This window comes from Pleurodeles waltl, chromosome 2_1, assembly GCF_031143425.1.
Source record: "Pleurodeles waltl isolate 20211129_DDA chromosome 2_1, aPleWal1.hap1.20221129, whole genome shotgun sequence".
Lineage (NCBI taxonomy): Eukaryota > Metazoa > Chordata > Amphibia > Caudata > Salamandridae > Pleurodeles > Pleurodeles waltl.
The window spans coordinates 55,230,735-55,246,194 of record NC_090438.1 but is presented as its reverse complement, the minus strand read 5'-3'; the positions used below and the strand labels follow the sequence as shown (position 1 = coordinate 55,246,194).

At 44.8% G+C, this 15,460-nt stretch overlaps 1 protein-coding gene across 1 annotated transcript; it reads right to left on the bottom strand.

Annotated features, from left to right (window-relative positions):
* Positions 1-551: 551 nt before the first annotated feature.
* On the bottom strand, positions 552-14,281 carry LOC138261266 (C-type lectin-like). The gene is made up of 5 exons (XM_069210049.1): positions 14,127-14,281; positions 7,381-7,553; positions 4,980-5,111; positions 3,604-3,709; positions 552-1,453 (listed from the first exon to the last, which is right to left on the bottom strand). Exons 1-5 carry the CDS (start codon positions 14,182-14,184, stop codon positions 1,341-1,343), a joined length of 582 nt encoding a protein of 193 aa, XP_069066150.1. The 5' UTR covers positions 14,185-14,281; the 3' UTR covers positions 552-1,340.
* Positions 14,282-15,460: the final 1,179 nt, after the last annotated feature.

Sequence of the window (15,460 nt, the reverse complement as noted above, 5' to 3'; positions counted from 1 at the left end):
CCAGCTATTTCTTGTGCACTTGCCTCTTGCTTCTTCCCAACTGTCCTCCACCATCCAGCTCTATTTACATACTTTGTTACTCACCTTTCCTGCACACTGAGGTCGGACTATAACCACCATGTTCAGTAATATGCAATACATTTTGTTGTTTTGAAAAGTGAATTTCACAATTTGAAGGTGCACAATTATATAATAACCAGGAAGTGGAACAACTTTCCATTGGGTTTCAGGTCTGGTCCAACCCTGCTCCAATTCAGAAAAGAATTGAAGATTCACCTCTTTAAAGAAAACTTTTTAACCACCCAGTAAAAGTCCACGTCCAATCTCCACTCTCAACTGCCTTTGCCTTTGACCCTGTACAAAGCTCCTCTGTCATTTTGACCGGTTTTGCACCATACAAATAGTGCACGCGTACGTACAGTACAGCTTATGTCTGCACATATCACACTGCCTTTCAGTCTAAACCTCTCACCTTAACTCATCAACCACTTCCTAGCTACAAGATCTCCTGCTGCCCCCTGTCACCAAAGAAGACCACACATTCTCGTATATGCAAAGTGAAGATTTTATTGAAATGGCAAGCAGCATAAGACAGGAGCAGATGGTTAGATACACACAGTGAGATTTGTACTTTCTCCTCAGCCTAGCCTACTTTTAGGTTACACAGGTAGGGTTGGACCCTCAAGCATCTTTAAGATACTAGGAGGCATGTTTACAAGAAAGTGGTGCATTAGCTATGATGCACCACTTTCTTGCGTCCCTCCGCACCCCCCTAACATCACCATAGTAGCACAGTAGTTACAATGCGGTGCACCATGATCACGTTACTACAATAGCGTCAACATCGGAAACAATGGGAACGTCACTTTAACACCTGCCTTGGGCAGGTGTTAAAATTGTCGAGAAAAATGTCACAGTGAAATTTCGTAAATTTCACTGCACCATTTTTCTGGGCCTCCTAACGGGGGAACGTCCCCCTGGCAGACAGAATGCCTGGCGCAGACACAATGTGTCGCAAGGGGTTACAAAGTGGAGCAGTGCTTGCAGTGCGCCACTTTATAAATCTGGCGCGGGGAAAAGGCCTCCTTGTCGCCGCCTTAGTGTAAAATAAAATGATGCTAGGGGGGCGCAAGGAGGCGCTAGGTGCTTGTAAAAATGCCCCTAGGAGGCCTAAAGAAATGCACATTGGTGTCTTTCGTGTCAATGCTTTGGCTGAATGTGCTGCTCCCACTTAAAGGTGATGTAGCCAAGTTATCTTGCACGTTGTCGATCACAGCAAAAGCGCAGAAACTTCAGCAAAAAGACGCACGGCATGACGGAGATGCAGGATGGACCTCCACCTAGTCGTCCATCTCCAAAGATTCCTCTTCCTCGCCTTCCCTGCGTCGCAGGCGGTATTCGCAGATAAAGGCCTGCCGTGAATGACAAGGCAAGTCGTTCCATTTCCCATTTCCTGCAAAAGAGATGCTCAGTGTCAGGCAGGGACCAAACATCTGGGGGCAAAGGAAGTGTTAGAATGGGTGAGGGATTGGGAGTCTAGGAGAGTGGAGGTTGGTCAGAGGAGAGCTTGTACAACAGGGACATCTGCTTCACTGCAAAAGCTACATGGAGCATGGAGTAGAAGTGGAAACTATTGGAAAGAGGTCTGCAGAGCGACTGATCATACTAAGCATGTAGGGCGAAAGATGGAGACGATGAAATACTCGTCTCTAAAAAGCAGACATGATAGGTGAATCCTGGATCTAGGTTCTTACTGTGCAATGTAGCGAATCACACACGGACAGACGTATACAGCTGGTCACAGTCATGTATGAGAATGTGGCACACTTTATAAAACACATTCTCTGAAACAAGCCCACTCACAGCAAAGAAAGGTGTTCATTCGTAGCAACCATGGTCTACTGTTGGGAATGTGGAGGTTGTACTGTGTATTGAAGAACAGATATTTGAAGCGGGTGGTGCATAGTCAATTTGATATCTATGTAGAACGCCATTCACAGACCTAGGCTGTCTTCTAAAAAATAGAGGGTTGCACAAAGTTGGCTTCCTAAACCTGCCCTTTTTACACTAGTTAACCCAGGTGCAAATTAAATCAGATTATTATTGTTTTCATCACGCGCTGGACTACTTCAATAACTCAAAGTCAAGATGTGTCTTCAAATTGGTGTCAGATGCAACAACCACCATCTCATTGCTACTTGTGGGTTGTTCCCGCGGCAACTGCACCTCATCTGGAGAAAATTAATAAAATAAGGACCTGCGTGTCAGCAGCTGCCTAAAGGTCAGCTCCAGATCTGATCTCCCCCACACAGGTGAGTAATATCTTATCCTTTCAACTAACTACCCCTGCCAAGGTCGAGTCCACTGTGGAGTCTGTAAAACAACTGATTGCCCAGGTGACCCTACTCCAGAATGACTACTGATGGAGTTCACACACCTGTTTGCCCTTGTCATCTGCCCTATTGTGAACTATTCCATCCAGTCCAAAACTTCCAAAACAATATACCATCATCTACCTTTCAGAAAATCTAATTTGGAACTCTCTAGTGCTGGCACATTTAGACCTTGCAGTATTAGTGATAATTCTAGAGAAAATTGTTGTCACTTCACTCCAGTAGCATTTAAACAATAACATTTATTATGGTTTTGGAGCGGATCTGGACTGCTTCTCCCATCTTCAATCAGGTTTCCACTGAAAGGACAGCACAGGAAGTGCTTGAATAGGTTCCTGGTGATGAAGCCTTTCAGATTGTGTGGATGATTTGATGTCCGCCTCTATGTCATGTTGGACCTGCCTGCTGCATTTGACACCATGAATAGGTTATCTACAGTTGCATGAGCTGAGATATCACCATCAGATAGTTCACACCTTTTCTCAACACGAGTTCTCAGAAGGTCCCCTTGCATCATTTTCTGTTGCAAAAATGGTCACATCACTGTGGAACACCTGGGAGCTCTCCTCTTTCACTCAGAGATGTTTCAAGGCCTGGCAAACCTTCTAGCCTACCATCCAGTGAAAATGAACATTTGCTCTATCTGACCTCTGTATATTCTATTTCTCTCTCTTTAAACCTCTCTCCCTCTGCCTACCTCTACCCTTGCCTCGGTCTCCCTACCCAGTACCATCCTAATGATTTTTGGGGTCCCGGGTAGAGCATATATCAACTGTTGTGTAACCCTGTTAAAGCTTACCATATAATTCAGTATTGTCTGGCACCATGGATGGCATGAATTATCAAGAAAGGGGCAGCAAAATTAAATTTTCTGAAACAGGGACCCCTAATATATGTCTTCTCTTTGCCCCAAGGACCTTAAGATGACACTGCTTTGACTGCCTAGTTTTTCCCCTTGTTCAGTTGTTTCAGAATCCACAAGTAGGTGTGGTAGCCTCTGTGTGTGATGCTTAAGTGTACCGAAAATCTACCCAATAGGATTCCTCGCTAGCGGATCTGGGGTAAGTCGCACTTGAAGAGCTTCATCTTTGAACATTATTTTCCTGATTCACTCATATTTGGAAAGGGGTCAAACCACCCAAACACCCTCTTCCTTTCAGTCAAATCATAATAGCTAACAACTGATGACAACATGTCTCTGTTTACTTACTGATCATCTCCATACAGGACTCCTTTCCATACTGGTTGTTGGGTTCTCCGGGAGCCCAGTTCTGATAGTTGAAGTTAGTGCCATCTGTCCAAACATATGACTTTCCCTAGAGAAAGAGAGAAGATACTCAGGCAAGAGACACACATAGATCAAGTGTGAGTGTGAAATGAATAGACCAGCAAGAAGATAGCTTTGGAGGTTAAGTCTTCAAGGCACTGCAGCGACGTGTAGATGAATTGCAACCAGGAGGTAAGATAATGTTTGCAAGAATATTGCTCCATTTTCTGGTGCATTCAAAATATCTTCTGCCACATAGATGTTTCCACTGGGAAAGTACCTGGCCCAAGTAATGTCTATTCTGGGCCTACCCTAGTGGTTGTTCCACGTCTGTCACTTTATACCCAAGATTAGAAGTTTTTTTTACTAGTCTATCAGATACACTGGTTACTGTTCTCCAGTCCTGCAGCCTATCTCTGAAACAACAGCCTGGTAACTAGTAACGTTTACCTGCTATTTTCAAGGCCACTGGCCAAATAGTAAATACTTTATGCTGTTTAGCCAGCAGCTGGGTAAATAGCAGAGAAAATCCACTATTTACTTGGCGGACGGGTATATAGCCGCTACCTTTTTATGAATGCATTAAACAAAGAAAAGTCACCCGTATCATGCTTTAAAAAACTGTTCGAAGCTGCAGACTGTCAGCTTTCACAACTTTGTTGTGTTCTTGTAAATGTCCCTGTTGGCGCTCTGTAGCTTTGCAGGTGTTCGTGTTGCCAGGTTATGAATTTCTAGGAGTTGATCAAGGGAAAAGGTATGGGAGTGATCAGAAACACCAGAGACATGCAATGCAGCTTCCCAATGATCATAAACTCTGGCTTCTGGGAAGTTCCTTGAATTCCAAAGTGCACTTCAAGTTTTTAAGAATTTTTGCACTTCATAGACTTGGAATGAATAGAGGGTGAATGATCATTTTGAAGTTCACAAGAAGCGCATAGTAAGGGGGAGGGACAGACAGTGGGGGGAGCAGAGAAATACTTAATTTTCATTGTACGAAACAATAAAAAAAAGCTAAACAAACAATTTGTAATTTCCTAACTCTACTCAAGTGTGCTCTACAGAATAAAGAATTTACAGGTGTGCAGTTAGTGGAACCGTTACAACTTTCTGAATGCAATATATATTTCCATCAGTATTTCCTTCAATAGCACTTGCACAGTTGATGGACCAGCATAAATGTTTCTGAATAATCTTAAAGTACCCACATCACGGTATGCAAGCTGACCGCGCAGGTTTCAGCCAATCTCAAAGATCTAGAATGCCCCCCTCCCCCGACCACAGGTGCTCCGACAGTACAAAAGGTGTGATGTTAAAGGTACCTGTTGTAAGTAGATTCCTCCCAGCCAGGCACGTATTAACCGGGAGGGGTACAATCTTACAAGTCTTCGGTTGTCACTTGAGGTATGTATGGAGGCCAGGCGACCTCCTTGGATGCGCCTCCTGCAGTACAGCTGCCAAAGAAAAGGGGGGGACAAGGTGTTAGCACGCCCCCTGGCACATTGGATAGTCCTACAAGTGAAGAGGAAGATCTATATAATACGAAACAGTACACCTGGGCAGGGACTTCTAATATATCGTCTTTCAAAAAACTCAAAGGAACCTGTCCCATCCAGGCTGAATAACGGGGCCCGGTGCTCGAGTTGAGCCCGTGGTTTCTGGTGCGGGGCACCGGCACTTAGGGGCATATTTATACTTTTTGGTGCAAAACTGCACAAACGCAGTTTTGCATCAGAAAGTTTAGCACCGGCTTGCGCCATTCTTGAGCGCCAGCCGGGGGCCATATTTATGGAATGGTGCAAGCCGGCGCAAAGGGTAGGCTAGCATTAAAAATAAATGACGTTATCCGGGTGGGGGTGGCGGTATGGGAGAAAGGGGTTTTGCACCAAAAAATGATGTTAGGCAGGTTAGAGTAAAAAAAATTTACTCTAACCTGCCTAGAGTCATTTTCTGACACAAATCCATCCATTCCACATGACTCCTGTCTTAGAAAAGACTGAAGTCATGCCCACCACCCAAATGGCCAGCACAGGGGACCAGGGTCCCCTGGGCATGGCCATTGCACCCAGTGCCATGTAGGGGGGCCCATTTCAGGGCCCCTTATGGCACTTAAAAAAAAAAAAAATCCTGTACTTACCTATACTTACCTGGGATGGGGTCCCCCATCCTCTGCTGTCCCTCTGGTGTGGGGGTGTCCCTGGGGCCTGGGGAGGGCACCTGTGGGCTTATTCCATGGCCTGACCCAGGCATTAAATAATGGTGCAAAGCAAGCTTTGCACCATTATTTGACCCCTCCTCCCACCTGTGCGTGATTTTAGCAGGGGGGATAAATAAGGCGTTACAACCATAGAGTCATTTTTTGCACGGGAACGCCTACTTTGCATCTCATTGATGCAAGGTAGGTCTCTACGTCCAAAAAATGACTTTTACTCCATAACTTTGGTGCTAGACGGGTCTAGCGCCAAAGTGTAAATATGGAGTTTGTTTTGCACCAAATTTGCGTAAAAACAATTTAAGCAATTTTGGCACAAAAGAAGTGTAAATATGCCCCTTAGTTTTCTGCATCGGGCATTTACTGCATGCAAAATACACCTATGGGAAAGAATGAGGAGGAGAAAAACCAAAATGCATCTCAAAGGGAGAAAGCAGAAAGCTGCAAGAGTGCGCTGAATGGGCAGGGAGTGGCTGTAAATAGATTAAGGAGGCCCGAGATGGCTTCAGGATTACGCTGCCTCAGTATTCTGTGCTTGCACATTTAATTGCAGCAGCTGAGTGTTTCGGAGGAGAGCTTTGGACGCCGGCACGTTTTTATTTACATATTAAGCACTGACAGCTCACCTGCTTGCGCGGACGCACCGTGCTGATGCAGACAGAGGGGGTCATCAGGGCCAAGTACACATTTATTTTTCCAGTGTTGCTTTGGGCCTTGGACCAGTGGGCCAATGGCGACTGAAGCAGAGGAGATAGCTGGGTCTCAGGGAGATGAAAGAAAGATGGGGGGCAAGATAGAGGCCCATGTTTTTAGCAAAATGTAGAGGAGACTGTCTGCTCCTCAGTCATTAGTGAAGCAGAAGCAGTGGCACTGGAGACCAGGACTGTGAGGGTTCCACATCACAAGTATGACTTTCTGCCTTTGCAAGAGGGGCCCAGGGAACTAATTTTCCTTCCTAGTGTTAGGGCAGAGGGCATCCTTGCTGCAAGGAGGGAGCAACACATGGGAGTTCATTTCATTACTAGAGAGGGGGTTTAAGATTGGAGTGATGGTCAGACAAGAAGGGAAGTGGTGAAGGAAGCAGAAGAGATAGCCTGCTTCTCAGGGCTGCAGCTACCATTTGTGCAGGAGTTGCAGTTGCATTGGGACCCAGGCTCACAGCGCTGCAATTATGGGGCCTAGTGTTTTTGGTCAGTTTCTGTTTTCGTTTGATATATTTACACTTGTATAAGTCTAACATATAGTGTCGATTATGAGCTACAGAAAATTACCCCTGAAAAGATCTCCTAAACTCTTTCCCCCCCTGCTCATCCCGCCCCTCTCGCTCCTGCTATCTTTCCCATAACATTTTTTTTTTGGGGGGGGGGGGGCCAGACTTCAAAACATTTTGCTTAGAGGGCTCAGAGCAAACGAAGTTTGAAGACCTCTGCTCTAGAGAGATAAAAGCTATTTCCAGAACACATCACGCGCTCTTTGAAGAAGAGAGTTATGTAGAAGAGATCTTTACGTACCTCAGCACTGGCGAATGAAACCTTGGATTGGAAAAGTTTGTAGCAGGTGTTGCCAAACCGGCGCCAGTTATGGATTCCACATACGGGGCACCAGGTGGTGTCAGAGATGTTCATTTTTTCGCACGGTTCGGTTGCTGGTTCCTCCTCCACCACAGCATCTTCCATCATCATTTCTGCGGAAGTCAATGGTAAAGAGACTCTCATTATGCTGCATTTACTTCTGATTCTAATGCCAGGCTTGTGCCATGGAATGCCACCATCACTGCAGATGCCCCTTGCACTGGCATCTCCGGTCCCCAAAAGTCACCGTCCAGAAGGGGAGCGACTATCGGTTTGATGAACCTCCTATCGAGGCTGCTCACTAGTGCAGGATTCTTTCACTTCAGTTATTTTTCCCACATGCAAATTACTTTTCAAAAGTCCCTGCAGTTGTGAGGCACTTATCATGAGCTGTTCTGCTGGCAGATTACTAGGTGTGAGGCTTCACTCTTTGAGGGCCACAGAGGGAGTTCTGCCAATATTTTAGACTATTCCTGTCCTGTGTAGGAAGTCTGGACATTTGTGGTGATGTTTGGGTGTGGAAGTGTACAAGAAGGTTTTGACTACCATATCATGGGAACTCAAATAGTCCCAACATAGCTACTAATCACTCACAACAGAGGGATGGCCTCATGAGCAGACACAATGAGGTCATTACCACTTTATCTGCTGTATACAAAGGTGGTTATACAAAGCAGGGTGTGGCAAGGCTACCTTTTCCTCTTGGAAAGAATGTGAACACAAAGTTTCCTAAAAATACTTCATTCGGGATGAGGGCACTCATTCCTTCTCCGGTGTCCAAAGCTTAAGGATCCTGGAACACCCTATGTGGAAGGTCAAGTCCCCAGCTAAGGAGGGCATTCCACCACTCATTCCCCTTCAGGTACCAGGTGCCATGTGGGCTAATTGACAGGATATCACTCCTTCAATCACTATAACACTTGATAGACATTCCATTTAAAGGGCTACAGATCAAAGTGTCCATAATGAATGACCACGGAAGAGTGACCATGTCAGGCAAATCAAACTATATGGAGATAGCTAAGTAATGCACTTTTATGGGTCTTCTCTTATCCATGCATGGCACCCCTTCCAGACCTTTCCCTCCATTCTCACCACTCTATGCCACCATGTTTTGTCCTCCCAAGTTATGCCATGCAGCGCTTTATGGATCGTAAGGTCACCTCAAGGTGCTAAGAGGGGAAAAGATAAATGGAAAAGGAGGACCAGATAATTGAAACACAGGGGAAAATCGAGTAAAAGAGGGGTGAGTTTGATGGATTACAGTGTCACTGAAAAAATAAATATTATAATGTTAGGAGCTGCCCTAAGGCTTCATGCTGTTACATTTGTCAATTGGCCAATCATCGGTGAAGGCTTCTAGGAGCTGATATAGTTTATGTAGCTGCTAGAGATGATAAGGTAACCGTAAGGTGCTTTTCCATTTATACAAAAAATTTAATACTTGTCATTTTCATAGATAAAATGATGGGTTAATCCACATTGTGGACGCTTATGAAGCCAAAATGATCATTTATACGAGACACATCACATCACTTCTACTGGGACATGGCTCAAAGGTGGAATGGCCAATAGGATTACGTGCCTTGTGAATCATACATGCAGACACACAAATAGGGAGAAGGGCCTAATGAATTATACATGGGGATAGGCCAGGAGGGAGATGGGCCTTTTGAAACAAACACAAACACTGGCCAATAGCAAGTAGCGCTTGTGAAATATACATGAACCAATAGGGTGCAGCTGGGCCAACGGGGTGAAGGGCCTTGTGTATGAGAATGGGCCAAATGGGCAAAGAACCTTGTGAAGCTGACATACCAAAGAACCAATGCAATGAATAAAGAACTGAGAGCCTCATGTGGCTTGTCCATCTTTTCACCTGGTTGAGAAAACTCGAATGTTCTTCTTGAGCGCCCCATCACTAAATGGAACCCAGAAATGAATCCATATTTACCTTAGTGACATTTCGAGCGTTATACCCATCCTCACTGCATTATACTTCTCTTCAGAACTCCCTTATCCTTGCCTAGTAGACAAAATGTTTTTACATGAAAATTCCACTCATTTTCATGGAATGCCCTTGGCAGAGCCCTCTCAGAGTCCTCCCCACCAGTGTGAGCTTCTCATCATGCACGTCACTGGGCATTACCCGCCCCAAGCCTGAAGGGAGGTCAGTGCCCATGCCCAATCAATCCTGGCCTCCCAGAAAAGAATGCAAACAAGAGCGTCAGTTCTGTGTCACTTGTTATCAAGGTTTTGTGGGAAATAATATCCAGCTGGAGACGGGAAAGACCAGCAAATCCAAGGAATATAGACCACAAGAAGCCAAGGAAAATCCTGGCTCTTCAGTGAAAATGATGAAAACAATGTCATACAGGTGAAGTCAGAGGGCACAGGGCACACCTGCCTGAAAAGAGTAGTCAAGCACTTGCACGCTACCCCTCTGCCAGCCTCCCAGTGAAGTATCTGTTCATCTTGAGAAAATACCACAAAGGTGACAATTTCCACCCTTTTACTTCTACTCGGATGTGAACAATACTAGCTCGTATGTGCTCGTGCTGCTCCCTCTTGCAAGCTCTATGCACCTACAGACGATTTTCTCTGCTGTGCATGATGCACAGGGAAACCCCTCGCTCACTGAAGGGCTTGGTAAGTGGTTTAGCCTCAGAGCCATTACATTAGCACCACCATCCCTCTAACTATGTTATAATTTCTATTGGCAGACAGCAAGGTCCCAGCATCTCACTTTTGAAGAATGATCTGATATTACCCCTCCCACTGCAAGGTTCTTCCCATGGAGTGATCTGTTCTTACTGCATAAGCACAGCACGTCACATGAAATCATCTCACTGTCACTGCATGGCACTTCACATAGATTGATCTCACTGTCACTGCATGGCACTTCATATGAATTGATCTCACTGTCACTGCATGGCACTTCACATAGAATGATCTCACTGTCACTACATGGCACTTCATATGAATTGATCTAATTTCACTGCATGGCACTTCACATTAATTCATCTTATTGTCACTGCATGGCACTTCCCATGATTTGATCATATAAATTGATCACACTGTCACTGGATGGCACTTCACATTAATTGTTCTCACTGTCACTGGTTGGCACTTCATATAGATTGATGTCTCTGCATACCACTTCCCATGGGTTGATCTGTTCTAACTGTCAGTGCACGGCATTTCACATGAATTGATCTGACTGTCACTGGTTGGCACTTCGCATTAATTCATCTTACTGTCACTGCATGGCACTTCACATAAATTGATCACACTGTCACTGGATGGCACTCACATTAATTGTTCTCACTGTCACTGGTTGGCACTTCATATAGATTGATGCCTCTGCATACCACTTCCCATGGGGTGATCTATTCTAACTGTCAGTGAACGGCACTTCACATGCATTGATCTGACTGTCACTGGATGGCACTTCATATAAATTGATCTCACTGTTGCCACATGACACTTCATACAAATTGATGTTACTGTCACTGCATGGCACTTCACATGAATTGATCTGACTGTCATTGGATGGCACTTCGCATTAATTCATCTTACTGTCACTGCATAGCACTTCATATTGATTGATTTCACTGTCACTGCATAGCACTTCACATAAATTGATCTCACTGTCAGTGCATGGCACTTCACATGAGGTGATCTCACTGTCACTGGATGGCACTTCGCATTAATTCATCTTACCGTCACTGCATGGCACTTCGCATGATTTCATCTCTCTCTCACTGCATGGCACTTCATATAAATTGATCACACTGTCACTGGATGGCACTTCACATAGATTGATGTCTCTGCCTACCACTTCCCATGGGGTGACCTGTTCTAACTGTCAGTGCGCAGCACTTCACATGAATTGATCTGACTGTCACTGGATGGCACTTCATATAAATTGACCTCACTGTCTCCACACAACACTTCATACAAATTAATCTCACTCTCACTGCATGGCGCTTCCCATGAGTTGACCTCACTGTCACTGCATGGCACTTCACACAAATGTATCTCACTGTTGCTGCATAGCACTTTACATCAAATGCCACAGACTCCTGCTCCCACACAATGGACCATCCTAAGATTTTGCGTTGTAACTTTAAAGCCCTGCAAATTTCCCTGCATGACACACTGTATGGAATACAACTTTCAGTGTCATCGCTCCCTGGGATATAATGTGGGAAGCAGACAGGACACACGTAATAGCCAGCCCCAAGGTGGCGTCTGGTAAGATTTGTATAAGCACTTTAATGCTTAGAAAGTGAGGAAAAAAAAACAATGTAGAGCTAGAGAGATCCAGTGAAGCCTAGATCCTCAGATATCAAGTGATGTGCAGAGCTGGAGAGATCCAGTGACGCCTAGATCCTCAGATATCAAGTGATGTGCAGAGCTGGAGAGATCCAGTGACGCCTAGATCCTCAGCTATCAAGTGATGTGCAGAGCTGGAGAGATCCAGTGACGCCTAAATCCTCAGCTATCAAGTGATGTGCAGAGCTGGAGAGATCCAGTGACGCCTAAATCCTCAGCTATCAAGTGATGTGCAGAGCTGGAGAGATCCAGTGATGCCTAGATCCTCAGATATCAAGTGATGTGCAGAGCTGGAGAGATCCAGTGACGCCTAGATCCTCAGATATCAAGTGATGTGCAGAGCTGGAGACAGAAAGTGAAAAGCAGAGCTGTGGATAACATGAAATGTAGAGCCGGAGTTATCAAGTGAAGTATACAGCTGAAGATATCAAGCGAAGTGTAGAGCTGGATATATCAAGTGATCTATAGAGATGGAAATATCAAGAGGAGCGTAGAGTTGGAGATATCAAGTGATATGTATCTGGAGATATCAAGTGAAATATAGAGCTGGAGATATCAAGTGACTGTAGAGCTGGAGATATCAAATGAAGCGTAGAGCTGGAGAAGTTAGTGAAGTCTAGGGCTGGAGTGAAGCGTAGAGTTGTAGATATCAAGTGAAGTGTAGAGCTGGCGATATCAATTTATGTGTAGAGCTGGAGATATCAAATGACTGTAGAGCTGGAGATATCAAATGAAGCAAAGAACTGGAGAAGTTAGTAAAGTCTAGGGCTGGAATGAAGCGTAGAGCTGGAGATATAAAGTAAAGCGTAGAGTTGGAGATATCGAGGGAAGTGTAGAGCTGGAGCTATCAAGTGAAGCGTAAAGCTGGAGCTATCAACTAAAATGTAGAGCTGGAGATATCAAGTGATGTGTCGCTGGAGATAGGAAATTAAATATAGAGCTGGAGATATCAAATGAAGTGAAGAGATGGAGAAGTTAGTGAAGTCTAGGGCTGGAGTGAAGCGTAGAGCTGGAGATATAAAGTAAAGCGTAGAGTTGGAGATATCGAGGGAAGTGTAGAGCTGGAGATTTCAAGTGAAACTTCCTGCTGGATGTCCCTAGTAAAGTTTATAGCTGTATACATTCTGAAAGGAGCTCCCCTAGCCTGCAGCCCATCGGAAATTGCCAAAATTGCAAAAAAACAAGTCTGGACTTTCCAATTAGATGGTGGCACATTGTTCAGGTATGCTTTGTCTGTGCCTCCATGGGTGCTCCCATTATAGTCCCTCTGTGCTGGCATGGATCTTCCATCAAACTCCCTCTGAGCTGGCATGACACTTCCATTAGACACCCTTTCAGCTGGCATATGTCTACTCTTACACACCCTCTGAGCTGGCATTGTTGAATCATAAGGGCCTTCTGCCCTGACATAATGCCACTCATAGTCTCCCTCTATGCCCACATGGTAGAACAGCACACGCTGATAGGGTCCCCCCTGTTCCAAAATGGGATTCTGGATAGCAGAAAAAAGAAAACATGGTTCCTTTTGAATTGATTTAAATGCAGCAATCTGTCAGTACAAATGATGTTTGGCTCGACATCAAATAATTGAGGCCTTAAAGAATTCATAGTTAGTGAAAACATGAAAACAATTGCAAAAATGCCTGGGAGTGTATATCATGATTAATTTCTGGTGGCTGGAGCAGGGTGTGATGAATGACTACATACAAATCATTCCAAACAGACATTGTTTTCTTTGCATATATGGTAGAGCACTGATTTGCGTTACTCTGAGTATCTCTGCGTCAAGGAGGCGTTCCATGCGTGGTAGCTGGGCATTCACTTGCAATCATGGTGTTTGATGCAAAATCCTATCTACCAGCAATAGTATACAGAGTTTTGTGTCACAGATTAATGCCACTGAAAGCATGCATTAAAATGGAGAAAAGCTTTTGTTTCTTCTAACATTTCCTGCTTTGCATGTGTGCTACACTGTACAGTGGGAAAAGTTGTAAAGTTAGTCTAAGCGCAGTATTTTGTACTGGAACAAAACGAATGCTAGATTCAGGCAGACACCTTTGCACTACAGTGCAACGGTTTGTTCGTGGTGCTTGTGCATGAGGCGCTTGGTAGCCTGACTGTCCGCCGGTGCTAGGGAGAGAGCAGAATAGTGCCATATCTCTGTAGATAACTCTCTCCCTGTAACACAACGCAGCACAGCAACTTTGGGTGTTGCACTACATTGTGTGACAATTTTGCACATCTGTGCCTCAGTCTCTGCAAGGCACAGGGAGATGAATGCCCTATGTCCCTAGGAGGACTTCTCTTTTGAACACAATCACAAGATACAACACACACTGTGCTCTTACCCAGATGGCGGCACGCCCCCAGTCCCAGGAGGGTGAAGAGTATGAGCAGGGATTTCATCTTGCCAGAAGATGGATGGTCCTGTCCCTCTGAAACCACCAGCTGGAGATGGTCGCCTCTAGAGATCAGCCTACGGCTTGCTCCTTCCCTCTTTTGACGCAGTCCATTTATAGAAGGAATTTGCAGAAGTGCTTAGTTGAGCCACATATGATATGTACCTTATCATCACCAGTATCAGTATCACCTCTCGGCCAGGCTTAACTGAAGGTGGAGCAACCCTGGCAAACACCCAAGGAGTGTCAATATGAGGCATTTCTCAACCCTCACCTAGCATAGGACAGACACTGTGCACAGTCTGGAAAGCACCACACACTGGACCTGATGCACTGCTTGTTATTTGATGACAGGCCATGAGTGAAGGTCTCCAGCACTTTACTGAAGAGTGGAATATATGTTGAGGTTATAATTGAACCAACAAACTATGGTTGTGTAGAGTTTGTGTGCAGGTTAATAGAAACATTCATTCACTCATAATATATTTACCATTAGCATTTTGGGCACAAAGCTGTAAATTGTTAACACTGCTGCACACAGAAGACACTGCTTTAGTAATATTATTTTTTTATTGTTTCAGCTTTCAAAAAAATAATAATAAATAGAAACAATTAAAAAAATACATAAAGACACATAAAACAACAGTAAGAAAACGTCTATGATGTCCATAGGAGCAGGGGTGCTCAGAGCACAGGTGGATAAGTCCTTTAACAGTGGCACAGTGTCCATAGTGATGCTGAGGCCAGCATGTCTTGCAGTGATCTAATACCTCCTACCTCAGGCATTGCCTATGCCTGGATGGTCACAGCCATCCCTGCAGACCTGTGGTCTCTAACACACAAGTTCCCCCTCACCTGAAGCTTCCATATCATGCAGGTACTGAGGCGCACCCATGCCTGCAACCCAGGGACTGTGACCACAGGGAGTCTCTCATCTGCATCTTCAATATTGTCCAGTAACAGTGTTTACACCCATGCCTGCAAGCCAGAAACTGTAACACACAGGGTGCCTCCCACCTGCATCTTCCACATTGTTCTGGTACTCAGGTCACACCAATGCCTGCAACCCAGGGACTGTAACACACGTTACCCCTCACCTTAGTGTTCAAGTAAGAAGCTTTTACCCAGTATCAACACGTGTGACTTCTTCACAGTATACAAGCCTCGTAAAGCCTTGGTAAAGCTTGAGTGAATAGCATCCTGACGCAGACATGTAGACGCTTATTTGAAACAGTATAAAGTCTCGATTGTGTTTCTCCAGGAAATGCAAATATGGGTGGAAT

Bases quoted from the DNA above. Each gene is read 5' to 3' on its own strand.
- LOC138261266 (XM_069210049.1), bottom strand. From the start codon at position 14,184: ATGAAATCCCTGCTCATACTCTTCACCCTCCTGGGACTGGGGGCGTGC. The intron at 7,554-14,126 runs GTAAGAGCACAG...TGACTTCCGCAG, and splicing joins GGGGGCGTGCCGCCATCTGG to AAATGATGATGGAAGATGCT. The intron at 3,710-4,979 runs GTACCTTTAACA...CTCTTTCTCTAG, and splicing joins GAGGAATCTACTTACAACAG to GGAAAGTCATATGTTTGGAC.